General features: G+C 56.9%; 4 protein-coding genes across 7 annotated transcripts; all 4 read left to right on the forward strand.

Annotated features, from left to right (window-relative positions):
• The first annotated feature begins 232 nt into the window (after positions 1–232).
• Positions 233–6,322, forward strand: MPZL2 (myelin protein zero like 2). The gene is made up of 6 exons (XM_009098060.4): positions 233–582; positions 1,953–2,119; positions 2,460–2,670; positions 3,575–3,719; positions 4,322–4,409; positions 4,918–6,322. The coding sequence occupies exons 1-5, from the start codon at positions 534–536 to the stop codon at positions 4,380–4,382; spliced, it is 633 nt and encodes a 210-aa protein (XP_009096308.3). The 5' UTR covers positions 233–533; the 3' UTR covers positions 4,383–4,409; positions 4,918–6,322.
• Positions 6,323–7,230: 908 nt separating this feature from the next.
• MPZL3 (myelin protein zero like 3) lies at positions 7,231–13,277 on the forward strand. The gene is made up of 6 exons (XM_018923049.3): positions 7,231–7,340; positions 8,059–8,225; positions 8,617–8,827; positions 9,588–9,753; positions 10,493–10,556; positions 12,304–13,277. Exons 1-6 carry the CDS (start codon positions 7,262–7,264, stop codon positions 12,328–12,330), a joined length of 714 nt encoding a protein of 237 aa, XP_018778594.1. The 5' UTR covers positions 7,231–7,261; the 3' UTR covers positions 12,331–13,277.
• Positions 13,278–14,921: 1,644 nt separating this feature from the next.
• JAML (junction adhesion molecule like) lies at positions 14,922–20,415 on the forward strand. 4 transcript variants are annotated; one of them, XM_050983656.1, is made up of 8 exons: positions 14,922–15,162; positions 16,801–16,849; positions 18,106–18,263; positions 18,672–18,897; positions 18,988–19,099; positions 19,428–19,488; positions 19,682–19,777; positions 19,943–20,415. In XM_050983656.1, exons 2-8 carry the CDS (start codon positions 16,807–16,809, stop codon positions 20,102–20,104), a joined length of 858 nt encoding a protein of 285 aa, XP_050839613.1. In that variant the 5' UTR covers positions 14,922–15,162; positions 16,801–16,806; the 3' UTR covers positions 20,105–20,415. The 4 variants fall into 4 exon arrangements, with proteins under 4 accessions (XP_050839613.1, XP_050839611.1, XP_050839614.1 ...); XM_050983654.1 differs by lacking the exon at positions 14,922–15,162 and having other exon boundaries at positions 16,655–16,849; XM_050983657.1 differs by lacking the exons at positions 14,922–15,162; positions 16,801–16,849 and adding an exon at positions 17,523–17,812.
• A 1,612-nt stretch (positions 20,416–22,027) lies between these two features.
• On the forward strand, positions 22,028–27,586 carry SCN2B (sodium voltage-gated channel beta subunit 2). Its single transcript, XM_009098013.4, has 4 exons — positions 22,028–22,256; positions 24,879–25,045; positions 25,206–25,416; positions 25,517–27,586. Exons 1-4 carry the CDS (start codon positions 22,187–22,189, stop codon positions 25,714–25,716), a joined length of 648 nt encoding a protein of 215 aa, XP_009096261.1. The 5' UTR covers positions 22,028–22,186; the 3' UTR covers positions 25,717–27,586.
• Positions 27,587–27,799: the final 213 nt, after the last annotated feature.

Raw genomic sequence — 27,799 nt, forward strand, 5'->3', positions numbered from 1 at the left:
CCAAGAGACATTCCAATCACTTTGGGGTAGGTGTCTGTGTTTGGTGGGACGTTTCCATCCTCTGGGTGAGGGCCCACACTGCAGCCACGGGCTGTCAGTTTTGGGCTGCCCTTTTAGGATCGTTTGCAGGCTTTTTTGCCGAACAATGGCCTTCATTCCTTCGAGCCACCTATGAACACCTCCAGGCAAATGTTCTTTTACCTCCCACAAGAGGGGAGTGGTTTCGAGTGGCGGCTGGGAGGAGGAATGATTGCAACACCAAAGAGCAGGGGAATATGGGAGGGAGAAGAAATTAATCTTACCTTGGGAATCGCTGATTTACGGCAGGAGTGAGCGAGGAGGGGCCGGGCACACCTTGGCAAGGAGCTCGCCTGACTCGGGCTGGGGAGCGCTCACCTTCCCCACCGGGCAGGCCGAGCTGGGGGCAAGGAATCTGCCCCGTTGTGCTGGGAAGACTTCGAGAAACTCATCTTTTACCCGCTCGCGGAGAAGCCGAAGCGGATTTGCCTTCGCCGCCCGGATTTGTCTCCCCGATGCGCAGCTGGCTGGGCGCTGCGCTCGTCCTTGGGGCGCAGCTCCGAGGTAAGGAAACCTGTCCCCGGTGAGCTGCCCTCACTCCCCTCTTCCGACCCCTGAAATTATCCCCAAGGTTGAGGCTTTCCCCCGTCCTTGCTGCCATTCCTCCTGCGCGGAGTTCTCTGGAAGTGGCATGAAGCGGTTGAGTTTCTTCCCCAACAGGTTTGGGCGTATTCGGGTGGAAGCGCACCGATCTCCTCCACTGATTTCCTCCTCAGCTCGGCTTCCAACGTCTTTTTCTCTCCTGCCAGGAATCTCAACTTTATTCCCAGCCTTTCTTTCTTTTTTTTTTTTTTTTTTTTTGGCTGCCTTTGTTCCTAAACAATCGGGGACTGTCCAGGAGCTCCGGCTTCAGATCCTTTACACAGCAAAGGTTCCAGACTGACAGGAAACTCACCTGAATTTTCAGTGCTTTATATCAAAACACCTGGATTTTAATAATAACACATCTTCATTTCCCAAGTGCATCAGCACACAGATGTAATCTGCCTTGAAAAAGTATTTTACTCTTATTTCTCGTTTAGTTCTTTTCAAGGAGTTTAAAATGAAAAGATTTGGCACCGACTCCATGTATGAGTAACGTGATCTCTGCCAGTGAGATTTTTCACGTGTGAATACTCTCAATGCTTTGGCATTCCAAGTCTTTTTCCCTTTGAGATAAGGAATTGTTTGGAAGGAAGTATTTAGTCATAAATTACGTCCAAATACAACTTTATTTTGAAGCTATATTTTAAAACTCAGAAAAAGCTTTTTTTTTTTTTGCTTGAATCACACTGGGGTGAATTATCTTCCTAATGTGACAGAATATTGATATTTTCTATTTCCTTCACCAGCAAACCAATAATTTTTCTTATTTTTCACTCTCCTTTTCTCCTTTCCTTGCTCTCCCTCCTGCTGATTGTCCCTCTTCCTGAAGAGCATCGAGTGAGCAATGTTCACTTATTTTTAGAGCAGCAGCCATGGTGGTTGTGGGGATGTTTCTTGGAAAAACAAACCCACGTTTACCTTGAGGATTTCCTCTTGAACTCTTCAGCCTGACTGAATTTACCTGCAGTTGCCCAGCAGGGCTAAAAAGCCTCTAAAACTGGCTCTGGATATACCAGTAGGAGCAGTTTCACCGTGGTGTGCACGAGGCTGAGTAGAAAGTGTAGAAAGGGAAGTTCTGGCATGGGAAATAGCAATTATTGGGTAGGTTCAGTCCAGTTTGAAAGGGTTTTTCTGAATAAATCTGCAGGGTCACCTCCCTTGGAATGCCTGAGACACTCAGGTGATCCCTTGCCAGCCAGATAAGGCTCCCGGGGATCTAAAGCCGATAAGAGCCGGGATGAGCTCACTCCTGACAGTGATTTCCCCCTGTGTTTGTGTTTGTCCTGCAGCGCTGTGGCTGGCGGCAGCAGTGGAAGTTCACACTGCCAAGGAGGTGGTGGCCGTGAATGGCACCAACCAGCGCCTGAAATGCACCTTCTCCAGCAGCAGCCCCGTGAGCCAGCAGCTGTCAGTGAGCTGGAACTTCCAGCCCGAGGACCTGAGCGCCCACGAGCCGGTGAGTGACACCCCTGTGCTCCCTTCCAGGGCTCCCCTCATCCCCAAACCCAGCGCTGGGTGAGCAGTGAGTGGGTACAGACACACCCCAAACCCACAAGTACATCTGGGCCTTCGTCACTTGCAGTGATTAATCCGAGTCCTGTTTACAGACCCTGCCAAAAACCACTCTCATGTTTAGTTTTGGGTGGTCAGGTTAAAATATTTGTGCCTTTACAAAGCTGGACCTGCTCAGCCACAGTTGACCCTGTCTTAGGTGACATCCTGTGCCTGATGAGACTTCAGGAATGTCCCAGGTCCCTTCCAGCCCAGGCCATTGGATGTTCCTGTGACTTTTGCAGGTGTTTTACTTCCTGAAGGAGCCCTACCAGCCCCCCTCGGGGAGGTTTAAGGACCGAGTCACCTGGGATGGCAACATCGAGCGCCACGATGTTTCCATCATGGTCTGGAACCTGAAGCCCAGTGACAACGGGACCTTCACCTGCCAGGTGACAAACTGGCCAGACGTCTATGGCACCATCGGGGAGGTGCGGCTCCGGGTTGTGCAGAAAGGTGAGAGGCCAAGAAACCCCCCAGAGGTCGTGTGGGTTTAAGCAGAGTGACCTGGGAAAATCATGGGAGAAAAGGGCTTGTACATTGTGAAAAATGCACATTTTATCATTGGCTTTTCACAAATATCCAAATGAACATGATGTGTGTTGTGTTAGAAAGTGCTGCTGTGTTCATTCCCTCAAGCAGGGTGTTAAATGTAGTTTTAGGTTAGAAGTTAATGTTAGAAGGTTAGAAGGTTATTAGGCATTATTAGGTGATAAGTTTTAGGTTATAAATAGTTTTAGTTACAAGGTTAAAATAGAAACTGTGCTGTGTAAGATACTTTTCCTAAAGAGAGGAATGAGGTACTGACCCTGAGCCAGCAGCCACAGGACACCTGAATCTTTCAGAGAAAGAGAATTGACTGCTCCCTTATCAGAAGAAATGAACTTCTTCCTGCCCCTCAGCCCTGCAGAGCTGTCAGGATTGAGAGGAAGGAGCTGACCCTGCCCAGCCAGAATCCTGTGTGGGACTGGAATTGATGCACCATGGATGAGGTGTGGGAATGTGCAACAGGCTGTGGCTGTTAAGGGTTAATCCTCTGTTAACCTGGGGCCTTTTGGGGCTTGTTTTGCCCAGAAAAGGTACCTGGACTGTCTGTAACTCTTTGTTTTTATTGCCTCATATTGTCCTAATCGTCCAAATTTTTATTACTCTGATTATATTGCTATTTTATAACCATTTTATTACTATTAAACTTTTAAAATTTTAAAAACAAGTGACTGGCGTTTTTCACAAGTAGAAAGCATGAGGGGAAAAGAGGAGCCTGAGGAAAGGTTTTACCCACAGACACAGGAGCCCAGCCTCGTTCCTCCTGTGCATCCCTCTGCTTCACTCCTCTGTCTCTCTGTGTCTCCCCACGCAGTGAGCTTCTCAGAAATCCATTTCCTGGCCGTGGCCATCGGCTCTGCCTCTGGGCTGATGATCATCGTGGTGACATCCGTGATCATCTGCCGGCAGCGCCGCAGGAAGGCGAGAGACAGGAGGCTGGAGGCGGCGGACACCGAGCGGTGAGCCAGGGCAGGGGAGGCTCCTGGGGCAGCTCGGCCACCTCATCTCCATGGCCTTCCTGAATCCCTGGCCTTTCTTTCCACAGCCTTCCCGAATTCTTGGCCAGTTTATCTCCATGGCCTTCCTGAATTCCTGGCCTTTATTTCCATGGCCTTCCTGAATTCTTGGCCTTTATTTTCACAGCCTTTCTGAATTCTTGGCCTTTATTTCCACAGCCTTCCTGAATTCCTGGCCAGTTTATCTCCATGGCCTTCCGGAATTCTTGGCTTGGACCCTGCACGGGGCACCCACAGTGCAAAACTGCCAATGCAATTCGTGATAATTGGCTGCGTGCAGGCAGAACAGAGCCCCAGGATGGAGCAGCTCTGGAGTCCTCGGCTGGCTCTTGTCCTTCTCAGTGGCTCCTCACTCCTAAGGATGCAGCTGCTGTGGTGGTGGAGGGCAGATGACCACCCTGTCCCCTGAGCTGGGGTCACCACATGTGTGTCACACTCACCACGTCACCTTGGGTGTGCTGTGTGTGACTCTGGACATCCTGCTGCTCTGCCTGACTCTGATTTGGGCTTTTTCTCTCTTTTTTTTCGTCCCATTTTTATATCAGTAAAGAAAAGGAGAGCCTGAAGATGGGGGAAGAAAAGGAACCCATTCCACTGGAAGATTAAAGGTCTTTGCTGGTGTGCACAATGCAGGTACCCATCCAAACCCTCTCTAATTAATGTCTCAGTGCTCCTGTGGACCATCCAAGACATTCCCTCGGGTATTTCCCTGCTGTTCACAGTCAGAACTGAGGCCACAGTCACACTTTGCTGTTGAGGATCCTTCAGAGACAGCTGAACAATCCCTGAACAATCACAGCCTCTTTCATGTACAAGAGATTCCTCCATCCTGGTGTTGAGGAGCATTTGTAGGAAAGCCATTGTTGCTGCTTTCCATGGCATTCCTGCTTTGTAGATGAAGAGGAATGAATTACCTCCCTTTTGTCAGTTTGGAATCTGCTTTTTGATTACTTTAACCTTTATTGTTTTAAAATTGCAACGGGAAGTCTGGCACGGTTTTCATATTCATTGTCTTTGCTTAAGTGTGTCAGCACAAATTTTACCCACAGGTTCTGAGGTCAGCAGTTGCCTCTATTATTTTGGCTTTTGACAATAACCCTGAGTAATGGATGTTTGTTTTTCTTACAATCTTTCTTCTCAGGTGCTTCCAAAGCAGCTGGTGAAAGCTTGTAATTTGGGCTGTTAGAACAAAGCTGGATTACAGACGCCCCACGCTGCCGGTGTGGGGCTCTGCTCAACCTGAAAGTCTTGCATGGAAAGAGGGGTGACTTTACATGAGCTGTGAATTCCCTTCAGTGAAGCAAAGCAGGAGGATCTTGCCCCATGAACAAAGAACTTCCCTTCATCCTCTCACCTGTGGAATGGGAGCTTCTCTGGAAGTGCCAAGACTGACTGAACAGAGGGCTGGGAGGTGTTTGATGCACTCCTGCACCTTAGAAACCACAACGTGCCTTTGTGCTGCCCTGGTTTCATTGCCTCAGAATCCTCCCTGGCATCCTGAGAAGGGAGACTGAGCATTGAGGTCTCAGCTGGTACAGCAAAGGTCCTTGGAATCCCTTTTCTGCATTAGATGGACAGAGTTGGAGCTGGGCAAGGTCTGCTGGTTGTTATCAGGGATGTTCACCAGCCTGGGTGCTTTGCACATCCTTCTCTGGCAGCTTTGGGAGAATCTGGGAGTTGAGGAGAGTTTTCTGCCTGGGTTCAGCAGCTCCTCCCTGTTCCCAGTCCCACTGTCACTATCCCAGTGCTCCCCCTATTCTCATTCCCACTGTCACTATCCCAGTGCTCCCCCTATTCCCATTCCCACTGTCACTATCCCAGTGCTCCCCCTATTCCCATTCCCACTGTCACTATCCCAGTGCTCCCTCTGTTCCCAGTCCCACTGTCACTATCCCAGTGCTCCCCCTATTCCCATTCCCACTGTCACTATCCCAGTGCTCCCCCTATTCCCATTCCCACTGTCACTATCCCAGTGCTCCCCCTATTCCCATTCCCACTGTCACTATCCCAGTGCTCCCCCTATTCCCATTCCCACTGTCACTATCCCAGTGCTCCCTCTGTTCCCAGTCCCACTGTCACTATCCCAGTGCTCCCCCTATTCCCATTCCCACTGTCACTATCCCAGTGCTCCCCCTATTCCCATTCCCACTGTCACTATCCCAGTGCTCCCTCTGTTCCCATTCCCACTGTCACTATCCTAATGCTCCCTCTGTTCCCAGTCCCACTGTCACTATCCCAGTGCTCCCCCTGTTCCCAGTCCTACTGTCACCATCCCAGTGCTCCCCCTGTTCCCATTCCTACTGTCACTATCCCAGTGCTCCCCCTGTTCCCCAAAACTGGAACCCACAGAGTTCTGAGGGTGTCAGACCAGCCCCAAAGGGATCCTGTTACAGTATTTACCCAGCCCCAAATCACAGCATTGCTCTGTTTGTTTGTAGAGTGTCTTTATGGCTTTATAACCTGTGAAGTGCCAGCGTTCCCTGGCTCTTCCCTGGCTGTTTTCATTTGCACTCACCTGTGTTGTAAATAAAGGCACCTTGCTGAGAGCTGTGCTGGTGTGGAGTGGGGCTGTGACCTGGGGGTCCCTGACACCTCAAATGAGCAGATTTGGTCTGTTTGTCCCCAAAATCAGATTTGTTACCCCATGTGCAACAACCCAATAATGAAATACTTCAGGGAGTATTTCAGAGGAGTCCAAGCTGGGGTTCTTGGTGGTGTTCCACAAATCCAGCACATCCCACTGGACTTTTACCACCATCCTTTGTGCACAGAATTCAGAGTTAGTAACTCTCCAAGTCCGGCCCCTCTCTTACAATGGGTTATTAATTCCCATACAAGCTATGTCACCCCAGCCAACGTCTGCCCCTGCTCAGGGACAGGCTCTTCACCTGGCTGGGCTCTTTTTGACCTGCAGGTGTGATTTTTGGTATTATAACCAAGATAGTTCAACTCTGGGATATATAAACCTCGGGTGTTTAGCTCAGTTAGCAACATACACATAGACACACATCAACATCTTGATTTATTACATCCCTAAAACTTGTCAGTTCCAGGGTGGCCTTGGCTGAAGGATGCAGCTGCTCTCTGTTCCCCTGATTAGGTCTCTTTTGCTGATTGATTGTGCTGAAAATCTACAAAGATCTCACAGTGAGGAACAACCTGACTTCATAATGTAATCCTGACACATTTCTCATCTTGTGGCACCCAAAAAAAAACAAAGTGCAGCGAGCGGGCTGGCGGTGACAGAGCTGCCCAGGGATCTGGGGACAAACACGGTGGTGGCGCCGGACCTAAGTGTTCCCTCCCAGGTGTGCCCAGGTGTGCTATGGTGTTCTCAGGTGTGCCCAGGTGTTCCCTCCCAGGTGTGCCCAGGTGTTCCCACCCAGGTGTACCCAGAGCTACCCAGGCGCCGCGGCCATTTCGGGGCTGCCCCGCCCTCACCTGCGCCAGGTGAGCGCCATGTTCCGGGGCTGAGCCCGGCCGGGATGCGGCGCCCAGGGGCGGCGGGGCCCGGCGGCCGCCTCCTCCTCCTCCTCCTCCCGCGGGGGGCTCTGCTGCTGCTCGGTACCGGGGGGCTCCGGGCTGGGACGGGACGGGACGGGATGGACGGGACGGGACGGGAGCGGCGGTGCCCGGGGGGTCCCGCGCTGGAACCGCGCCGGGAGCGCTCGGGATGCGGCTCGGGGGGCAGGGGGAGGCTCGGGAAGGGGGGTCCCGGTACTCTGGGGGTGCGGGGAAGCTCGGGAAGAGCCGTCCCGGAGCGGTGGGAGGCTCGGGCAGAGGTCTGCCCGGAGCGGCGGATGTCCCGGGGCGGAGGGAGACTCGGGAACGGCCGGGGTTGAACGGGGCAGAGGCGGCTGCACGCCCTGGAAACGAGAACTGAAAGCTTTTGGTGCCGTGGGGAGACTTTTGACCCGGTGCGTGAGAAATTCAGGCGCTGTGGCTACAAACGCAGCGCAGAATTGCTTTAAGTCCCTAAGCTGGTACTTGGTAACTTGTCAGAGACCCCGCTGATTCCATTTCTCAGCTCCTTGTCCCCAGATCTGAACACCCCGGGTGGTGCTGCCCCGGTGCCTCATTTGGAGCTGGTTCCATTCCCACGGAGAATGGGGCAGGGAAGTTTTCTGCTTTCCTGCACATTTCAGTGCTGGGGAGGGAGTCACTGCTGTGCTGTAGTCCCTGGATTCTGGCTGACCTGCACACAGGTCAGTGTTTTTGGGACAATTTAGCGCCTCGCAGGTAGCACGAAATGAATCCCTGCCTTTTGTGCCTGTTCCATCAGGTGTCTGCAATGCTCTTTCCCTGGAAATTAAAGTCAGTCCTAAAGTCCGAGCTTTTGTGGGTGAGCAAGCGCTGCTGAAATGCTCCTTCAGATCCAGCTCCCCCATCACGGAGAGCCTGCTGGTGGACTGGACCTACCGGCCCCTCACTGGGGGCCAGATGGAGACAGTAGGTGGAACAGGGCCAAAATCAGAATTTTCTGTTTGTTTTGCTGGGCTGCTGCCTCACTTTGCAGTTTGGGACTCTTGTTGTTGCCTTCTTCCCCCTGTAAAATCCCTTTGGTGTTCTCTGGGGGGAAAAAATATTCCAGGTAAATACAAAATGGCATAATAGTGATAAAGTAGAAAAATTTAGGGGGCTGTCACAAGTGCTGCATTGTGCACTGCACAGAATGACTGTAAAGACTCAGTTGGTGCCTTTATTTCTCTTATATAGGGAATATTCTTCCTGACTTTCTAATGTGACGTTATTCCTCTATTTTTGCAATGCAAAAGCAGTTCACTCTGCTTTCTCGGGCGAGTGTTTTATTTCCACAATCACTGCCTTTCCCTCCCTGCAGGTTTTTCACTATCGGTCCGTCCCACACCCCACAACAGCGGGGAGGTTCAAGGACAGGATATTCTGGGTTGGGAACGTTGCTAACGGTGATGCCTCCATCACCATCCAGAGCCCTGTGCTCAGTGACAATGGGACATTCTTCTGCAGCGTGAAGAACCCTCCAGATGTTTATCACAACATCCCCCAGACTGTGCTGCTGGTTACAGAGCGGGGTAAGGCTCCCTGCCCTGGGCTTGGCCTCACCCCTGTGACAAGAACTGCTTTGTGGGATCCTGGAATTCCCAGCATCACATGGGAAACACTCCCTGGATTCCACGCCGGAGTTTCAGCAGGGGCTGCCTCAGCCCCGCTCTCTGAGCTCAGTACTTTGAGAGCTGCTGAATTGATTTGGGGCAGGAAGGGACGGGGGGAGCCGTGGTGACAGCAGAAATCAAAAGTGTCCCTTTGTTCAGAAGTTTCAGCCTCCACAAATTGCGGCAGAACAAGTTAAACATTGAGGAAACGCTGGCCTAAAAATAATCCCCACATCACAAGCGCTGATTGTCAGCACCAATTTCCTCATCTGCCCTGCGTGCCAGCCCTGCCCCAAATTCCCAGCTCAGCCGTGCTGATAGAACTGTGTCGTGCCTTCCTCTGCAGCTCCCTCCACCTGAGCCTGGGCTGGGCTTGGGGACAGGAGCCCCGCAGGTCTGGGGACAGGAGCCCCACAGATTTGGGGTCAGGAGTCCCACAGATTTGGGGACAGGAGCCCCACAGTTTTGGGGACTTCAGGTTTGGGGTCAGGAGTCCCACAGATTTGGGGACAGGAGCCCCACAGTTTTGGGGACTTCAGGTTTGGGGTCAGGAGCCCTGCAGACATGGGTCAGGCTGTTTCCAGCCTGCCAGCCCTGTGTCTCACATGGAAGGGCCACCAAGCTGTGCCCTGGCTAGTGTTTGTCCCATAGGTTCAGCCCATGCCTCGCTGTGTTTCAGGCCTGGAATTCCAGCTGAGCTCAGCGGCTCTGCTCTCCATCCTGGTGTTCCTCCCGTCTGCCCTCGTGGTCGTTCTGCTGCTGGTGAGGATGGGGAGGAAATTCCGGGTGCTGAAGGAGAAAGGAAAATGTGGCTACAAGAAATCCTCCATTGAAGTGTCTGATGAGTGAGTGCTGGCTGCAAGTGGAGCCTGTATTTCCACTTTGGGGTGTTGGCTCAGGCACGAGGGATGATTTCCCCACTGTCCTTCAGCATAAACCAGTGCAGCTCAGTCACTGGGCCCTGCTGCTCACCCACAGGCAGAAAGCCTTGGGAAATCCCTGAGCTGCAGCACAGTCCAAGTGCTGCACATCCCCTTTTGTGCTGCCATTCATGTGAGGAGTGCCATGGAGCTGAGGCACTTTGGGCTCAGACATATTTCACTTCTGTAATGAGGTTTATTGGAGCCTGACTCAGCAGGGTGTTTTGCATATGTGAGCTTTGTGTGCTGCATTTTGGGGTGAAGTCCCCATAACAGCAAAAAAAACCCAAATAATGCTCCCAAAATAAACCAAATAGTGGTGGATGCCAGGTGCTGAATGAGCCTTGGAGACCGAACTCCCTTCTGCTCAACTCCTTCAAAATTATTTTTTTTACTGCAGTCCTTTAGTGTTTTGATTGGGGGGTATAAGATTTGCCAGTCAAAAAGCAACTTTTGTTTTAGTTTTTGTGGTGCTGAAGTGCCACCTTCAAAATGAGGCATCTGGCAGCTTGCAGTCCTTTTGGCTTGGCTGTGCTGGCTTGAAGGCTTTTCCTCACCATGAAAAACCTTCAGTTCCACGTGGTACCACCAGAATTCACAGTCCAGGGGAGGCCCTGGGGTGTCTGGGGGGAAAGTCCAGCCTGATGCTGTGCTTTTCCTGCAGGCCTGAGCACTCAGACACAGCTGGCTGCGGGGGGAAGCTCAAGGAGTGGTGCCTGAACTGCGTGGTAAGTGAAAGTCGCTGTTTTCACAGCGGTTTTGCCAACTTGGGTGCTCCAAGGAGGTGCTGAGAGCAGCAGGTAGAGCGTCCCAGCACCTCTGGGTGTCCAAGGCTGTCCCAAAGGCTCCTCGGAGCTTCCCAGCTCAGGGAGTGAGAGCTGCTGGCTGTGCTGCTGGGGAAGCTGAGATCCATCAAACTGATCTTTCTGGACTCGATAGAATCAAAGCTGTGGTTTGGAGATGACAGATCAGGGCTGAAGTGCCAGCTGCTGTGGGGGTTCTTTAGGGGCTCTGCACCAGCAGTTTGGGGTTGGCAGTGCTGTGCTGGGGGAGGCAGGCAGTGACCCCTCAGCCCTCTGGATTTCTGCAGGGCTGCTGGAGATCTTCCTCCTTGTACCTCATTTTCACTCCAGCAAAACATTGCCAAACCCTGGCGGTTTGTTTGTTTGTTTCTGCTTTTTGTTTGTGGTGCTCTCTCAAGTGCTGGCTGCCTTCTAATTCTGCTGCTTCCTCGCCAGCCCGGCAGCAGCTCCTGCTAATCAGGGCCTGTGCTCCAGCCCCAGAGTGGTTTTGCCACCTGCTGCCCTTGCTCTGTGTGAGTCCTACTGGCTGGAATGGCAGCCACATTCCAGAGTAATGCCCGATTCGAGAGGGCTTTCATTCTTTCTGTGTCCTGCAGAGCACATTTCCCTCTGGGGCACCTTTGCCTCCCCGGCACACTCTCAGGATGTGAGTTAAGGAGGGTTTAAACATGTGTTGTTTGATCCACTCTCCTAATGGCAGTGATTTGAAACGCCCTAAATGCCCAAGCCTTCAGACAGGCGTGTGCTGATGGTTTCTATTAGACACAGGATGAAAAACAGGCAATTATGTAAGTTGTACATAAAATATTTACAGTTCTGCATTAGGCACGGCAGGCACTGAGCTGCGGTGGTGGGAAGGAGGGTTTGGAGAGAGGGGGAAGCAGGAAACGCCTTCTGCCAGAGGCTGGGCTGCCCTGGGAGGTGCCAGGGCTGTTCCAGGTGATGTTCTGCAGTCAGGGAGGTGCCAGGAGCAGAGATGGGGAAGGATGGAGCCCCAGCTTGGAGAGGAAATGCTGTCAGGACATGGGAGATCTTGGAAGCCAAAAACTGTCCTCTCATCCCTTGGGAGGAGTCCAGCTGGAATGATAAAATCCTGCTGCTTTTATGGCAGAGCTTTGCCAGCTCTGACCCTTTGCTGTCTGATACTGAAATATTTATCTGCTCAGGCCTCTGAGAATGCTGCCCTCCCACTTTAACAATTCTGGTGTTTGAGGTTTCTCTAATGTGCTTTTTCATGCTTCCTATGTGACCAAGCAATTAAAATTGCAAAGCCAATGGAAAAATCTCTTTAGACTGCACTGTCTGGGTGTCAGTGAGGTTGGCCTTGCAGAGCTGAGGTGTTTGGTGAGCTCCCAGCTCAGAGCTGCAGAGCTGCCTGTGGGGACACCATCAAATCCTGCTGTGGTTACAGCAACCAGGGGCTTCTAAAAGTGGGTGAATAATAATAATTGGTGCTGCTCAGGGCTGTCTCTGCAGGGCTATGCTGCATATTTATATTTCTAAATATTTAGATTTAGATTTAGATTTCTAGCAGTGGTTTTGCAAATCCTCTGTCCTGCTCAAGCCCAGGAGGATTTTTGGGAAGCATTTAGGCTCTTGCCTTTGGTTGAAGTCATGGCTTCATTAATTTCTTCACACATAATCTCAGTTTCTCTCCTTGTTCCCCCTTTAGGACACGGATGAGGAAGATCCCTACTGACTGAAGCTGTGGCAAAAGACCAAAATTACAGCCCTGAAAATCATGGTTAGGCCCTTCCAGAGGCTGCTGGGTAACCAGAGCAGATTGAAGGACATGCTCTGCTCTCAGTGGATTGGAAGAATAATGCTGATGGGATAATTCTCTTCTATTTAAACACAAAAGAATGATTTTCTAAAAATCCTTCTCATTTACTGGGGAAAAGAAAATCTCTTGCCCTCGGATCTGTAGGGCCCAGAGAAGCCTCAGTGCCTGCAGTGCCAATGTGCCTTGGTTTTCCTGCCAGGTGCTTTGGTTCATTGGTTTGATTTTTTGGTGACATCCCTCTTTTCCTGAGCCCTGGAAATCCAACTTTTGAAGTAAAGGCTGCTCCAGCTCTCTGGGCACTGCCAAGGTTTATTCTCAGGTGTTTTGGAATGTACTGACTCACACCAGTTTGATGAAGTGATATCTGCATCCTCTGTGCTGGAGTGAAGAGAACCTACTGCTTTTGAAGTATTTTTTTATTCAGCTGCACCACTGGGTACTGCTCCTTCTGCCTGAAGAAGAGAAGCACAATTCATAGAAAACAAATTTTTTTTTTCTTTTTTGAAATCAGAAATGCCAATGGGGACTCTGTTTCTGGGGACACACAACCCCATCTACCTCAGCCATGGACTCAAGCACTGCCCAAAGGAATGTTCTGTTTGTAGTAGTTGTTTTCTTCCTCCCTCCTAGGACCTGTTTTAGGGAAATGGTTAATTGTGAAGCATTACTTCCCCTCGGTGAAGGGCATTTCCTCTTTCACCAGCCTTATCCACCACTGAACAGCAGACAGCAGTGGAATTCATTCACTCAATCCCTAAAAAGCTGCTTTCTTTCTGTATCACTCTAATATTCTCCTTTTACAGACGTGCTCCAGGTTTACTGCTGATTTTGCTGTGCAATTACCAATAAATTGCATTATTCCATTCTGGGCTGTGGGTCTGTTTATTTGGCTAAATAGAGCTGAACTCATAACTGCCATCCTGAGGTGTAAAAAAATTGGCATTTGATGATGGGTAAAGGTTTTTAGGGAGCAGATTTAACCCTAAAGAAGACAAGCACCAGACCCCCTTCAGCGTCTCTGTGGGCTGCAGCTTTCAGGTGTGGTGAGACTCTCCCTGAGAAGTAGGTCAGCTGTAGATCTGTGCCTCCAGATAAATGCATTTCCCCCTCTCTACTATAAAGCAATATTTCAAGTGTTTGTGCTCCCTGGTGACACAACATCTCAGCCAGACAAAACCTTCCTGGGAAAGGCTGCTGGGATCCCAGAGCCCGGGGGAAGTGGCTTTGCTGTTCCCCTCTCAGCACCCACGACTTCCCCTGGGGAACCAAAGGCTCTTTTTTGTGCAAAATGCTGCATTTCAGCTGTGCCTCCTTGGCAGGACTGTGCTGATCCTGGGCAAATGTTCCTGCTGCAAAGCTGAGCTGCCACCTTGGAGCTGTGAAGGGTGCTGAGCTTTCCCTTCCTCTGCTCCCATATGGGAATTTCTTGGTGTGGTGGTGCAGACAAGTGGAGATATTATAAAAGAGAGGCCTTAGAAAATCAGGCCTAAATTACCAGCTAAATTACCTAAAATCAGGCTGAGTTACAGCTGGCCTGGGACTCCTCAGTGCAGCTAGCTTGTAAATTTTATAAGTTAACCAAACAATCCATTCCAGTAAGGAAAGCAGGCTGCACTTGTAATAACAAGACATTTGTCCTATGGGAATCAGTGATCAAAATGTGCAAACAGTCCAAGAATAGAGAGATTTGATGGAAAGGTAAAATGCCACTTACTAACCAATGAGTGCAGCAAGGAAACTGCTGGGCAACTGGAGCTGAGCACAGGGTCTGTGAGAAATGAGTTCTGTGAGTAAAGAAGGAGCTTTTCTGCATGAAAAACAGAGTCCTGTCTGCTTTATTGCAACAGTGTGCCAGGGAAGGCACTGACACTGGGATGGGGAGAGGGGACACTGGGATGGGGAGAGGGGACACTGGAATGGAGAGAGGGGATGCTGGAATGGGGAGAGGGGACACTGGAATGGGGAGAGGGGACACTGGAATGGAGAACAGGGATGCTGGAATGGGGAGAGGGGACACTGGAATGGGGAGAGGGGACACTGGAATGGAGAGAGGGGATACTGGGATGGGGAGAGGGGATGCTGGAATGGGGAGAGGGAATGCTGGAATGCAGAACAGGGATGCTGGAATGGGAACAGGAGCTGCTCTGGTGTTTCAAGGAAAGAGGAAGGGTGAGAATGTTCTTTCAAAGTGGCCAGGGGGGTTGCAGCAGAGGCAAATCAGTGCCTGGTGTGTGTTTCAGAAGGAGGCAGCTGCCCGAGCTGTGCCAGGCAGGTTCAGGGCCCTGGCAGCCCCAGGAGGAAGGCACAGCCACGTCACCCAGGGCTGCTGCTGCTGCCTCACTGGGACAGGATCAGGGTGCAGCAGGGACAGTTCTCTGGGCAGCTCTGGTCCCCAAAACAACGCAGGAGGGAGCACAGGGGGTGTGCCAGGAACCTCTGTGTCCTGGACTGGTCATTGGGACTGGTCAGGCCGGTCCCTCACCTTGGCCTGAGCCCCAGCTCTCCTGTCAGGTGCCTCCTGGAGCTGCCCCATCACCCCTCTCTGGCAGATGCATCTGCAGTTGGTTCCCCCTCTGTTGCACATCCTGATTTCATGTTCTGCTTTCTGTTGTGTGAAAGTGACCATCAGACCCAACCTGCATGTGCAACCTCGATGATTTAGCAACTGATTCAGATACTCCAGATTCAGACACTGAATCAGCAGCTGAAGAACGTGCAAGACAAGCTGACCTTTCCAGGCCACTCTAGGTGAGTAACTTTTGCTGTAATATTTATTTCTGGACGGGTTTTTTCGTTTGTTTTTCCTGAGAAGAGAACCAGGGGAGCAGAAGTGCTGTTGGCTCAGTTGCCATGAGCAAAGGCAGGGGGTGTGAAGGCCATGTGGTGGCTGTGCCTCTTTTCCCCCAGTCTGTTTGGAAGAGGCAGTTTGGATGTGTCAGCACTGGCACCCACAGAGCAGCCTGGTGAGTGGGTGCTGGCTCCAGCTGGTGCCTCCCAGCACCCTCTCACTGCTGTGTGTCACAGGGGGAGACCCTGCAAAAATGTGTTCCCAGCCAGGACCAGAAATCCTCCCTGAAACCAGGGCAATGAACGCAGCAAGGACCTGGTGGCAAACACAGCCCCGAGCCCCTGGAGCTTTGGGAGGTTCTGGGTACAGAAATCTCAGTTTTCTGCAGTCAGACAGGACTGGGTTTGAGCTGGCTGCTGCAGGGGGTGGTCCTGGGGGGTGCAGCTCTGCAGGTTTTGGCACTGTGTCTGTGCCTGCTGCCCTGAGCTGTGCTGAGGGCCTGGGGCTGAGCAGGAGCTGTGTTTGTAGGTCAGCTGTGCAGCCAAGTGTGTCACGGCAGAGCTGCACAGAGCACAGCAAACCACCAAAAACCCAGCCCCAGAGGGGTCCTGTGTTTGGAGAGGCAGATGGCAGAGAATTCCAGAAGGCTTGCTGCCACTTCTCAGGAGTTTTTGTTTGTGGAAGGGGCAGGGTGATGAAGGTACAAAGCTGTAGTGATTTTCTCAGCCTAGAACTGATCCAAGGGTCGCCAGCAGCTGATTCTGGGTCTGGAATCCCTGCCTGAGGCTGACCTGGAGAGCCTCTCCCTTGCACAGTGGAACAAAATGAGAGAAGCCACCAAAATGCCAGAGATGATTCAGCTCTTGTCTTTCTATTTCCATTTCATTTCTGCAGTATTGGAAAATACCTGCTGGTAATGGCAGCCTCAACTGCAGCTTCACGTGAGGGCTCTCGGGCAGGAGAGCTGCTCTCAGGAACCACTCACCCCCAAAGGAAGGGCCCCAGCTGGGGTTGGAGCAGGGGCAGGGCAGCAGGGTGCTGACCCCTGCCTCCCTTGGGACACTGCCTGGCACCTTCTGGGGGTGGCAGCCAGTCCTTCCCTGGGCTGCAGGATAAATCCAGAAAGGAGAAGTCAGCTTTGTTCTGAGATGTGGAGCAGGTCGAGCTGAAGGCAGAGATCAGACGTGGCCCTGCTCCAGCAGAGCCTCTCACGGCGTGCAGCACCCAGGGGCAAGGCTTAGATCTGGAGCAGGAGGTCTTGGTTTAGGACCCAGCTTCTCTGATGAGCAGAGTCAACACCTGTGAACATCTCAGCTCAGATGTCAGAGGCTCGACCCCCAAACCACCGGAAAGAATCGTGACAGGAGAAAAGATGAGGGGGCTGAGCCCTCTCCCCACGCTCGCTCCTCCTTTCCAGGCTCAGTGTGGTCTCACAAACCAGAGCCCTGCCTCTGCCCTCTGTGCTGTGCTGATTTCCAGCCTCCCAGCCTCAGAGGCTGCACACCAGAGTCTTCCTCTGACCTTGAGCTGGCTGCCAGTCCTTGATGTCCTGCCCCAGGGGATCCTGGAGCATGTCTCACCTGTGCTGTTCTTTTCAGAGGGAGATGAAGGTGTTGCTGAGCCTGGCCCTGCTGCTGACATGGCTGGGTAAGCTCTAAGTTTTATTCCCCTCTGCTTTCCCCTCTGCCTTTGCTCTCAGACCCATTAGTGTCTCTCTTCCTGCGGTGAGAGCCCCATGGAGCTGCTCCTCTCCTGGGTGCCAGTCCCTCTCTGGCCTTGCATCTCCCCGTCCTGCCGACCTCCCCTGTAAACAGCCTGCAAACTGCACTGCCATCCCCGGATCTGCCCTCTACCAAGGCTCCAAGGCTTTGAAAGAAGCAGAACTGCTTCACCAACTCTAAATACAGGGGGAGGTTTCCAAGGTATTGATTTTGGCTCTGCTTGAGGCAGGCAGCTCCCTTGGTCTTCTCCGCTGGCAAATATTTGTCATTTTCAGCTCCTCAGCTGGTCAAGACCAACAGAACTTGTTTGGGAGCTGCAGCACTTTGCATTCATTATTTACAGGCTTTCAGACAAACACTTGGGGCTTGGCCAGGGCCCAGCCCTCGGTGGTTGTGGACAGGCTGGGTGCAGTGGCTCAGCCACGAGGACGAGCCTACCTGTCTGAGCAGCTCCCCTGAGCTGAATCAGCTCTCAGCAAACAGCAGCAGAGCCTCAGCCTCCCCTTGCAGGGCCACTGCAGGCTGGGGCAGGTGGGGTTGGCGAGCTCCAGTGACATTTTCTGCCCCACTCGTTTCACAGAACCTTTTAGTTCAGAGGAGACCTTTAATCCCCTTCCTGCCGCTGCTCTGCAGCCGCAGCTGCCTCGTGCGGGCTGTCAGCTCTGTGCTCTTTGATGTTCCCCTGCTCTGCTTTTTTCCCACTGTCCAGCTGCTCTAGAAACCCCAAGCTGTGGTTACGTGGCCAGACAAGCACAAGCCCAGGTCTGGAGCCTGTGAGCAAAGGGGAAGGAAGCCAAATGGGCAGTGAGGGAGGAACTGAAATTCGTGTGAAGCGCTGGAATCGCCCCTGGCCTGGTAGAGATGAGAGCAGCACAGGTTCTCCCAGGCAGTGAGTCACAGGCACAGCCCTGCAGGAGCTGCAGGCTGTGGCTCCGAGGCGAGGAGGGCAGGGGCTGTGCTCCCAGCTCCCCTTCGGCTGCATCACCGGCAGCAGCCCTGGTGTGGCGGCGGGAGGATGCGCTGCCCCACATCCCGGGAGCAGGGCTCAGGCACGGGCTGGGCCTCTGGGCTGCTCAGGGCCGTGAGCCCCAGGCTTCCCTGCGGAGGAGACAGCGATGGGGACGGGCAGGCTGCAGCTGGCCCTCCTCTCTGGGCTCATGCTGCTGTCCTTGTCCCCGGCAGGGCCATGCACGGGGGCTGCCGAGGCGTTCACGGAGCCTCAGCTCCGAGCTAGGGCTGGCGACTCCGTGCTGCTGCAGTGCCTCTTCCTGGACCCCGACAGCAAGGGATGGACCCTGCACAAAGTGGACTGGCTGCTCAAGGCAGGAGCTGGCACGCAGGTGGGTCGGGACAGGGCTGGCAGGACAGGGGACACGGGGCCAGTGGCAGGGGAGGGAGGATGAGGCAGCCCTGGAGAGGCTGTGGGGATGCAGCCATGGGGAAGCAGCCATGGACAGGCTGTGGGGATGCAGCCATGAGGATTCAGCCATGGGGAAGCTGCCCTGGACAGGCTGTGGGGAAGCCCATCCTCCTGCCACCAGGCCATGAGGAGAGGAAGTTTCCATGAGAGGAATAAGGGTGCTCCTGTGGGGGCAGTTGCCACAGCAGAGGGGGAGCAGCATCCTGGGGCTTTCCCTGGGAGTGCCGGGCTCTGTGCAAGCAGAACAGCCCAGGGGACAGGGAGAAAGTGTGAACTGAGAGCTCTTGAGGAGGGACGGGCACCTGACATCCTGCACCTGCCCTGGCAGGAGGAGATGGTGTTTTTTTACTACAGCAACCACGGCGTCCCCGCGGGCCGCTTCAAGAACCGGGTGCAGTGGCGGGGGAACATCTCCCGCTGGGACGGCTCCATCCTGCTGCGGGACCTGAGTCTCAACGACAGCGGCACCTACGAGTGCGAGCTGCGGCTGCTGGAGACCAGCAGCGTCTTCAGGAGCCGCACGGTGCTGCTCGTCAGCCCCGCCGTGCCCCGAGGTGCGCGATGCCCCCCGCCCGCCGCCTCCCGGGGCTGCCCCGGCTCGGGGGTCCCCGCGGTGCCACCCCCGCCTCGGTGTCTCCCCGCAGGTGCCGAGGATGCGGCGCCCCCGACAGACTCCGGGTTCTGGCCGGCCGTGGTGGGCTGTGGCTGCGTGGCCGTGGTGGTGGCGTTCCTGGCCGGGCTCTGCGTGAGGAAGAGGTAAAACCGCTGCTCTGCGTTTAGGGGGGTGAGGAAGCAGCTCCCTGCAGCCCTCCCGCGCTGCTCTCCCTGGCCGGGCTTAGCCCTGGTGCTCGCAGGTGTGAGGGTTCAGCTGCCCAGGTGTGGGGTGCCAGCCTCCTGCTGCCATCTAGTGTCACCGTGTGTGTCCCCTCGGCTCCCAAACCTCCTGGGCTGTGCCAGCTGCAGGTTAGCCTGGCCCGGGCGTGTGCGGAGGAATGTCAGTGTCCCGGGAGAGGGAGGGAGGGAGGGACGGGAGGAGCGGGTGATGCTTCAGCCGGAGGTGACACTGCTGCTGCCTTCCCTCGAGGTTTGCAACCGTCACGGCCCTGGAGAGGATGGGGAAGAGCAGCAGCAAGGGCAAAGCAGAGGTGAGAGTGAGGCTGGAGGGGTCACTGGGGCTGGGGAGGCCAGGGAGGGGCTCCCACCCGGCCCGGGCACCAGGGGCCGTTTGCTGGCCAGCTCCAGTCGTGGCTCTTGCAGCTTGCCCTGTGGCTGGGCTCTGGCAGCCCCTGTGTGTGTGGGGGCTGCTCAGTCCCGAGCAGCCTGATCTGCCCCTCGCAGGAAGCAATTTACTCCTCAATCCCCGGAGCCGAGGTGCCCAAGGCTGAGCAGGAAGCAAAGAAGAAGAGGAGAGCTGAGGACACATACATAACCATGGTGAGGAGCTCAGCAGGCGTGGTGGGACCCCCACACCACTGCCCCCCTTGCCAGGGCCGTGGCACCCAGGGCCTCACTCCCTGTGCCATACCCCAGCATCCCATGCCCCCAAACCCACCCTGGTACCCGTGGTGAGGCTCACACCTTGTCCCTTGCTCCCTGCAGCACCCATCTCACTGCCGGGACAACGGCGTCTACGTGGAGCTGGCCAAGAGGGCCATCCCGTCAGAGTGGATGGCAGAGGGGACCCAGGGGCATGGACAGAGCCAGGAGCCCCTCAGTAGGCCAGAGGAGGCACCTCCCCAGCCCCCAGAGCGGCAGAAGTAGCTGTGCTGGGGGATGGCAGCCCTTTCCCAGGTGTGTCCGGGATACCTTTGTCCCTCTGAGGACTGAGAACTGGTGACACGTCGCTGTGTGCCCCATGCCAGGGCAGTGCTGGGGCACAGCCCACCCCAGCTGTCTGCAGGGGACCAGGGGACACCTGTCCCTGCAGCTCTTGCCCCCCTGGACTCGAGAGAGCGGGCACAGCCTCACGCTCCAGCTCTGATCCTGGCCCAGGATGAGGATCCCCAAGGGGGGAGATGCAGCAGGAGCTGTCACAGTATTTTTCTGCAGATAATAAAACTCAGGGAATCTTCCCTGATGCTGTCTGTGTTTTACCTCCAGCCTAAGCATGTGATGTCCAAGTGTGCCAAAATCTGCCTGGCCCAGGGCCTGGCAGCCCCTGAACCCAAGTGCAGCCTGGCACGGGGCACCTGCCAGCCTCGCTGGCTCCAGGGGGAGCAAAGCCAAACGGGGCACAAAAGGGCTCCTTGGCAGCAGGATGGGGACTGAGGGGAGCAGGACAGAGCCCGCAGGCTGTGGGGTATCCCCGCGTGTCCCCTGGCCACGGGCGAGCAGCCGGTGATGGGCAGTGCTTGCCGGGGGGAGCCCGGCCGCCCCTCCCGGGGCCCCGGGGCAGCGCCTGGGCGGGCGCTGGCGTTGCTCCCGCTCTATCTCTGGTGCCGGGCGCTATCTATAGATGTTTGACACCTCCAGGTGCGGAGGGAGCCGGGACCCTCCACCTCCCACCGCTGCCGGCTCACTGCAGCGCCGCGCTGCGCTCCTTGGTTCTCGTTGACACCCTGCTCTCTTTTCCCGCAGGCGGCCGCGGGATGGGATTTGGGAGCAACCAGCCCGGAAGCTGGGTCTGGGGGGTCGGGGGATGGCACAGCACCCTTGTAGGGTCGTGTCAGCCGTAGCAGCAGAGCACAGAGGGCTTTGCCTGCCCAGAACGGGTGGCAAAGTGCTGTGCCTGCAGTGTTTGTTGAGCAGAACTGCTGGGACGCTGCTGTGCCGCCCCTCCCGGCTGTCCTGCTTCCCCTCCTGGCTCTGGTCAGGCAGCAGAGCCCCTCTGCATCCCTCCCCTCTGCATCCCTCCCTCTGCATCCCTCCCCTCTGCATCCCTCCCCCTGCATCCCTCCTGCCTCCCCGGCCCTGCTGCACAGCACTGCGGTGTGCCCTGGCTCTGGGGCATCCCTAGTCTCTGTCCCCAGGGATGCTGTCCCAGCACCCCCGTGTCCCGGGGCCTGAGCAGCGCTGTCACTGCCCCTCTGGGCTCCAGGAGGTCACTCCTTGTCTTCCTGCCCCCATCCCTGCAGCTGGAGCCCAGGGCCCAAACGTTCCCTTGGTGGTGCAAAGGGGACCAAAGAGTTTCTGCTGCCCTGTTGCTGCCAGGCAGAGCCTCCCTGTCCTGGGGCTGGGAGAGCAGAACTGTTATCCTGGGAGAAGGTGCTGCTGGAGAAGGGGAAGGAGCCCCAGCAGTTTGGCAACCCTGGGAAGTGATGGAACTGTCCAGGAGCAGGCAGGTGAGCAGGAGCACCTCTACCTGCTGCAGCCCACCTGGGGCATCCTGGCTGGGCTGCTCGGGCCCCTGTGCTGCTGCCAGCCCGGAGCAGCCCCTCTGCCCTCTGCCTGCCTCCAGGAGGGCAGTTCCAACCCTCCTGGGCCCCGCTGGGCTCTCCAGAACAGGAACTGCTGCCGTGGATGGTGTGAGCATGGCTGGCTGCCAGCCTCCAGCAGGGCACAGGGGACACACCTGCGTGTCCCCACCGCACCCAGGGGCTCAGGAACCCACCGTGTGCCACAGCCCGTGCACAGAGCACGGAGCCGGCAGTGCCAGGAGCTGTCGCCTGCAGTTCAGGGGAAAATTTTTCCGCCCTCCCACTCCGGCGGCTGCAATCCACCAACCACAGCATTTACTGCTTTTTTTCGCCCCAGCACCGCTCCAGCCATATTGGGCTGTGGGGAGAAAGCGGCTCTAATGTTCTATGTCACCTGCAAATAACCCGGGCGTTCGAAAAAGCACCTCCACCACCTCCACAATCCACACCAACACCACGTCCTCTCCACACACAAAAGTCCGTCAAAATGAGCCCGGAAGGCTGGCTCCCGCAGCCCACCTTGCTCCTCACTGGCCTCACCTTGCTCCTCTCGCTGGGTAAGTGTCGGCTTGAGCCCCCTTGCATGCGCCCATGGGGGAGACACCCGTGCCCCTGGCCAGGAGCCCCTGCCCGTGTGGCAGCCCGGGCAGCGCCGTGCCACAGGGACGGGCACGGAGGTGGTCTGGCGTGCGCCCTGCAGAGAGCCACCAGCCTGGGTGACCTGCTTTTGGGCGGGGTGGGGGCTAGGGTGCCACTGCATCTCCTCCTAAAAACGCCCTGCATCCCGGCTGTGGAGCACAGAGCCCTTGGCATGGCGGGCAGGGGAGCGGGCTGCCAGGTGGGCTGTGCTGCCTTGTGCTGTCCTTTGGGTGCTCTAGGTGGGCTGTGCTGTCCTTTGGGTGCTGCCAGGTGGGCTGTGCTGCCTTGTGCTGTCCTTTGGGTGCTCTAGGTGGGCTGTGCTGTCCTTTGGGTGCTGCCAGGTGGGCTGTGCTGCCTTGTGCTGTCCTTTGGGTGCTCTAGGTGGGCTGTGCTGCCTTGTGCTGTTCTTTGGGTGTTGCCAGGTGGGCTGTGCTGCCTTGTGGCTGTCCTGCGGGCACTGCCAGGGGTGCAGTGGTGGTGGCTGTGGCTGTCCCCGGCCCGGTGGCCGTGCTGGGGCCGGCTCCGTGCGTGCCCCGCGGCAGCAGCAGCCGCAGCAGCAGCGCTGTGTCAGCAGCCCCGCGGCCGCATTGATCGCAGGCGGCCGGGAACGCTCCGCTCCTCCAAAGCGCTGTCCCGGAGCTCCCGACGGGCTGCTTGTCCCCAAGGAGAGAGCCTGGGAAAGAAGGGTACAACAGCCAGTCAGGGCTGCTGCAGAGGCTGCTGTTTGTCCCCCCAGCCCGGGTGCAGCATGACGGAGCACTGGGAGCCAGCACAGCACTGCAGGACACGGCCTGGATGGTCCCGGGGGTTTTGGGGGTTTCTTCCCCCACCTCTGCTGTCCCCCAGGGCTGGGTGCCAGGCCAGCGGCAAAGATTAGACTCACTTGGGTGCCCCTAGGTCCTGCCAGGCCGTGCTGTCCCTGCTTGGGGTGGTGACAGGTTTGCTGCTGGTGGCACCTCATCCCTCTGTAGAGCCCTGAGGACACAGGACAAGGCCAGGTCACCCACCTGCAGGCACACGGGACACCCTGTGAGGGGCACCCAGAGAATGATTCTGTGCAGGGATCCCCTCCAACCACTCCTGCTGGGACAGGCCAGCTCCTGGCTCTCCTCTCCAATCCCTGCAAGGTTTTCTTGGAGGCATCAAAGGTGGTGGCTGCCATGGGGCAGCAAGGCTGTGACACTGGGACACTTCTTCCTGTCTTGGGTTCTGTGACCCATCCCCATGCACCAGCTGTGCCCAACCCTGTGTCCCCGAGCCCTGTGGGAGCCCTCCGTGCTCTGGGGCTGGATGGGGGGTGTCCCCCCATGGGGTGTTCCCCACGGCTGCCAGCACAGCCAGGAGCTGCCCCAGGGCTTGGCCATACCCGAGGGCGCCGCTCTGCCCCCAGGAGCTGCAGGGTGCTGCTGGTGCCCAGCTGGCAGTGGGAGCTGCTCAGCACAGCTGTACCTGCAGCTCGGGCACGGCTGCTGTCCCTGGCTGCAGAGCCTGGCCCTTTCCTGCCCTGCTTGCAGGCGGAGCGCAGCATGGAGCAGCCCTGACATGCGCCCAGCTTGGCCTCGGCAAGAAGCTTTGAGAGCAAAGAGCAGCAGCCCGAGGGGAGAGGTGAGGTGATCACTAAAGCACCTGGTGGCAGTGTCCCCGTGCCTGCCCTGCAGGGTGTCACGGCCCCCCAGGACACTCTGGTCCCTCGCAGGGCTCGCTGTCCCCATGTCCCTGTGCTTCTGAGGGCCTGGCCCAGTGTTGGCAGCCAGCTTGGCTGCACAGGAGCCTGCTCCCCCCGCCCACCTGGGCACAGATGCAGGTGCTGGGTTTGGGTGCTGCTCAGGGGAGCTGCAGGGAAGAGTGGAGGAGGAAGCAGGGCACAGACACCCCATCCCTGCCCCTCCCCAGGTGAGTCCTGCCCTGCAAGCTGCACCAGGTACTGCCCCTCTTTCTCAGCAAGGCCAGGGATCAGGGACTGGCCTTGTTCCCCCAGCTGAGACCTGGGTCCCACTCTGGTCATTCCCAACTGGAGAATCCCTGCGTAGGCTCTGCTGGCAAGGGAAAGCATCTGCATTCCCCGGGAGCCCCGGGCCGGCCCTGGCAGATGCCAGCCCTGCTGCCGGAGCCGTGTCCTGCTGGGAATGCGATGTGATGAGCTCAGCCATAATTGGCGTGTGGCTGTGGCGCCGGCCCCGAGTGCTGACGCTGCAGCCTCACCCAGCACCATCGATCCCGCAGCAGCGCAGCCCCGGGGGATGGCCGGGAGCAGGGCTGGCCCGCAGGCAGCCCCGGGATGGCACAGGAGGGCCAGCAGCCCTGGCAGAGCAGGGACCGTGCTCGGCCTGTCCAGCCCAGGGACGGTGCCAGGGCTGCTCCCCTCGTTCCTGCTGGGCAGGGAAATTCCAGTCCTGGCTGGATGTAGAGTGTGTGGATGTGCCTGGAAGGCAATGCCAGGCCCCAGGGAGAGCTCTGTGGAGGCAGGGCAGCAGGGGGACATGGGCTCAGCTGCCAGGGTGGCTGCCTGTGACACCCCCCAAATCCATCTGCATTGGCAGCGCCCCCAAGACTGGGCATGGAGGTCATGGCCCCCGCCATCATCAATGCCATGAATGGCTCCTCTGTGAAGCTCTCCTGCACCTTCAACTCCTGCTACAAGGTGGAGAACAAGCAGTTTTCCCTCAACTGGACGTACCAGGAGTGCAGTAACTGCTCGGAGGAGCTGGTGAGTCTCTCTGGGGATCTGCTGGGGGCCTGGGACCGGCTCAAAGAGTGTTCCTGGGGGCTTCTTACAGGGCAGCACGTGCAGGGAGGGGGAGCCTGGCTGGGAAATGGCCCGTGGGGTGCCGCACGCTGCCTCACCTGCTGTCCCCACGGCTGCCCAGTTCCTGCAGTTCCGCACCAAGATCATGAACAAGCAGCTGGACCGCTTTGGGAACCGCGTGGAGTTCACCGGCAACCCCGCCAAGTACGACGTGTCCTTCACCCTCAAAAACGTGCAGCTGGAGGACGAGGGCACCTACAACTGCTACGTGCTGAACCCCCCGGACCGGCACCGGGGCCACGGCAAGATCAGCCTGAAGGTGCTCACCCAAGGTCAGTGGTGCCCTGCGCCGGGGGCGCCCACGGGGGCAGGGTTCTCTCGCAGAGCCCTGCCTGTCCCCACGGCCACTGAGCCCGTGCCCTGTGTCCCCAGAGCCCCCGAAGCACGACTCGACGGTGGCCGTGATCGTGGGTGCCTCTGTGGGCGGCTTCCTGGCCGTGGTGATCCTGGTGCTGATGGTGGTGAAGTGCGTGCGTCGGAAAAAGCAGCAGAGGCTCAACACGGACGACCAGAAGACGGAGGAGGAAGGGAAGACAGACGGCGAAGGCAACCCGGACGAGGGCACCAAGTAAAGGCCCCCTGCCCGCCCCTCCCTCCTGCCCCCTGTACAGTGTGACCCTCTCGATGTGCTTCCCAGAGCAAGGATTTCTGTCTCCCCAGAGCATCCCTCCTTCCATGCAAACACCCAACCCAGCCTGGAGCAGGGCAGAGAGGAGGTCCCTGGAGCCTGGCTGTGCTGGGCAGGGCTGGGGAGAGGGGCTGAGGCCCCTGAGGCTGAGTCTGTCCCCTGCTTTGAGTTGTGCCAGTGTAGAGGTGCTGGGGGCAGGCTGGGGCGGGTGAGGGGGGATCTGTGCAGCCCCCACACATGGAGGGGCTGGAGCAGGGGGTGCCAGGAGGGACAGAGGGGTCTGGGCAGCCCCGTGCCCCATTGTCTGCTCTCTGTCCCAGTAGAAAATGTGAACAGGGGCCAGCAGAGCCTTTGGGGTCAGGGCTCATCCCCAGGTGCTCCTGCTGAGCCTGGGCCACTGGCACTGGTGTTCCCATTCTGAGGGATCCCCATAGCTGCCAGTCTCCTCCTTGCAAGCTCATGCTCCTCAGGGACTGTCCCAGGCTGCTCACAAGTCAGAGGCCAAGGCCATGAGCCCACCCAGTGTCCTGGAGCTTTGCAGTGTTTTGGAACCATTAACAGCTCTTGGTGTGCCAGGGATGGACCCTTCTGCCTCGGGCTGGTTTGGGTCTGAGCATCTCAGCCCGAGGTGCTGGGCTGCCTTTTTTGTGCTTGTTTCCTTCTTGGGGGGGGTGGTTGTGGTGGAAAATGTCCTGCTGATGTGTCAGACTGGGGTGGTGGGGAGTGCTGGGGTGAGGCTGCTCAGGACAAGGAGCTGCTGAAAGGGAGAGGAGCTTTTGGGCACTTGCTGGGAAGGACTGGGCACAACAGCAGGCCCAGAGTTAGGACAGCTCTGTCATCCTGGAGCAGCCCTGGGATGCTGAGACTGCCTCCTTCTGCCTCCCTGCAAAGCACTGCACACTGTAACTGCCATGGCAATGCACTGCCAGCGTGCCCAGCCCCATGTGCCACCTGCCTCACCTGGCAGGTGAGCTGTGCTGCCTGCAGCACTGGGGGTTCAGGCAGGGAATGACCAAGGGCAGTGTCCCCTGTGGCACCAGACCTGAGCTTTTCTCCTCCCGTGGCTGCCAGGAGGGGGACAGTGCCCAGAGCCACAGGGGACACTGCCCAGTGTAGGGGATGGAGGTCCTGTCACCCATGAGCAGCACTGCCAGGGGAGAAGGGACACCTTTGCACCGTCCCCGTGCAGAGAAGGGGCACCTTTGCCACGTCCCTCTGTAGGTGCCATCCCGGCAATGCCATCAGGCCCCAGGGATGGGGGACAGCTGTGCCCTCCCCGCTCTGCCCCATCGCTTCCCACCCGGCCCCACGCACCCCGTCCATCCCACTCGACCCCGCTGGGCTCCACGCTGCTCCCCTCCGCTCCGCAGCAGGAATGTGCCGTGTCCCACGCCTGCCCCCCTTCCCCGGGCCCTGCTGCCCGGGAGGGCCGGGCTGTCCCCTCCCTGCACAGTGCCAGCGGTGCCGCAGGGCTCCCGCACCGCTTTCTGCCAGAGCCGGGCTGTCCCCGGCTCCCGGCGGGACTGAGCCAGCTCCTCGGGGGCGCTGAGGCCTCTGAGTGTTGCACACGACCAGTCTTGCCTCTGCCTTTCATTTCTTCTCGTGCACTACCCTTGGATTGCTACTCGCCGATGCGTCCGTCTGTACCTGGCCGTGCCCAGCAGAGTGACAAACACAGATCCGTACACACGGGAGGGGCTGCTCTGCCTCGGGCCTGCGCCTCCCCTGGGCTTCCCTTGCCGAGCGCTCTGCCGAGTGTGGGATGTTTTTATTGCTCTTTGTACAGTCAAACAAACAAAAGAACAACAAAACACCGACTTTGCCCTCGATGCTTTTGTGCCACAGCCTGGAGGGGCGGGACGGGCCCCTCACCTGCTCTGCCTGGGGGGATGAGCCTGTTCCTTGGTCCTGCTGAGGGGCTCTGGGTGCTGAGGGAGCCCAGGGCACCCTGTGTGTCCACAGCTCTGTCCTGGAGGTGGCACAGAGCCAGGGCAGTGCTGGGGGTGGGAGCGTGGCCAGCGCTGCCC

The sequence above is a fragment of the Serinus canaria genome, chromosome 24, assembly GCF_022539315.1.
Source record: "Serinus canaria isolate serCan28SL12 chromosome 24, serCan2020, whole genome shotgun sequence".
Lineage (NCBI taxonomy): Eukaryota > Metazoa > Chordata > Aves > Passeriformes > Fringillidae > Serinus > Serinus canaria.

Coding starts and splice junctions, on each gene's coding strand:
- MPZL2 (XM_009098060.4), top strand. CDS start 534: ATGCGCAGCTGGCTGGGCGCTGCGCTCGTCCTTGGGGCGCAGCTCCGA. Junction 583..1,952: donor CCTTGGGGCGCAGCTCCGAG/GTAAGGAAACCT, acceptor TTTGTCCTGCAG/CGCTGTGGCTGGCGGCAGCA. Junction 2,671..3,574: donor GCTCCGGGTTGTGCAGAAAG/GTGAGAGGCCAA, acceptor CTCCCCACGCAG/TGAGCTTCTCAGAAATCCAT.
- MPZL3 (XM_018923049.3), top strand. CDS start 7,262: ATGCGGCGCCCAGGGGCGGCGGGGCCCGGCGGCCGCCTCCTCCTCCTC. Junction 8,828..9,587: donor GCTGCTGGTTACAGAGCGGG/GTAAGGCTCCCT, acceptor GCTGTGTTTCAG/GCCTGGAATTCCAGCTGAGC. Junction 10,557..12,303: donor AGTGGTGCCTGAACTGCGTG/GTAAGTGAAAGT, acceptor TTCCCCCTTTAG/GACACGGATGAGGAAGATCC.
- JAML (XM_050983654.1), top strand. CDS start 16,747: ATGTCCTGCCCCAGGGGATCCTGGAGCATGTCTCACCTGTGCTGTTCT. Junction 16,850..18,105: donor CCTGCTGCTGACATGGCTGG/GTAAGCTCTAAG, acceptor TGTCCCCGGCAG/GGCCATGCACGGGGGCTGCC. Junction 19,100..19,427: donor GGGCTCTGCGTGAGGAAGAG/GTAAAACCGCTG, acceptor CCTTCCCTCGAG/GTTTGCAACCGTCACGGCCC.
- SCN2B (XM_009098013.4), top strand. CDS start 22,187: ATGAGCCCGGAAGGCTGGCTCCCGCAGCCCACCTTGCTCCTCACTGGC. Junction 22,257..24,878: donor CACCTTGCTCCTCTCGCTGG/GTAAGTGTCGGC, acceptor CTGCATTGGCAG/CGCCCCCAAGACTGGGCATG. Junction 25,046..25,205: donor GTAACTGCTCGGAGGAGCTG/GTGAGTCTCTCT, acceptor ACGGCTGCCCAG/TTCCTGCAGTTCCGCACCAA.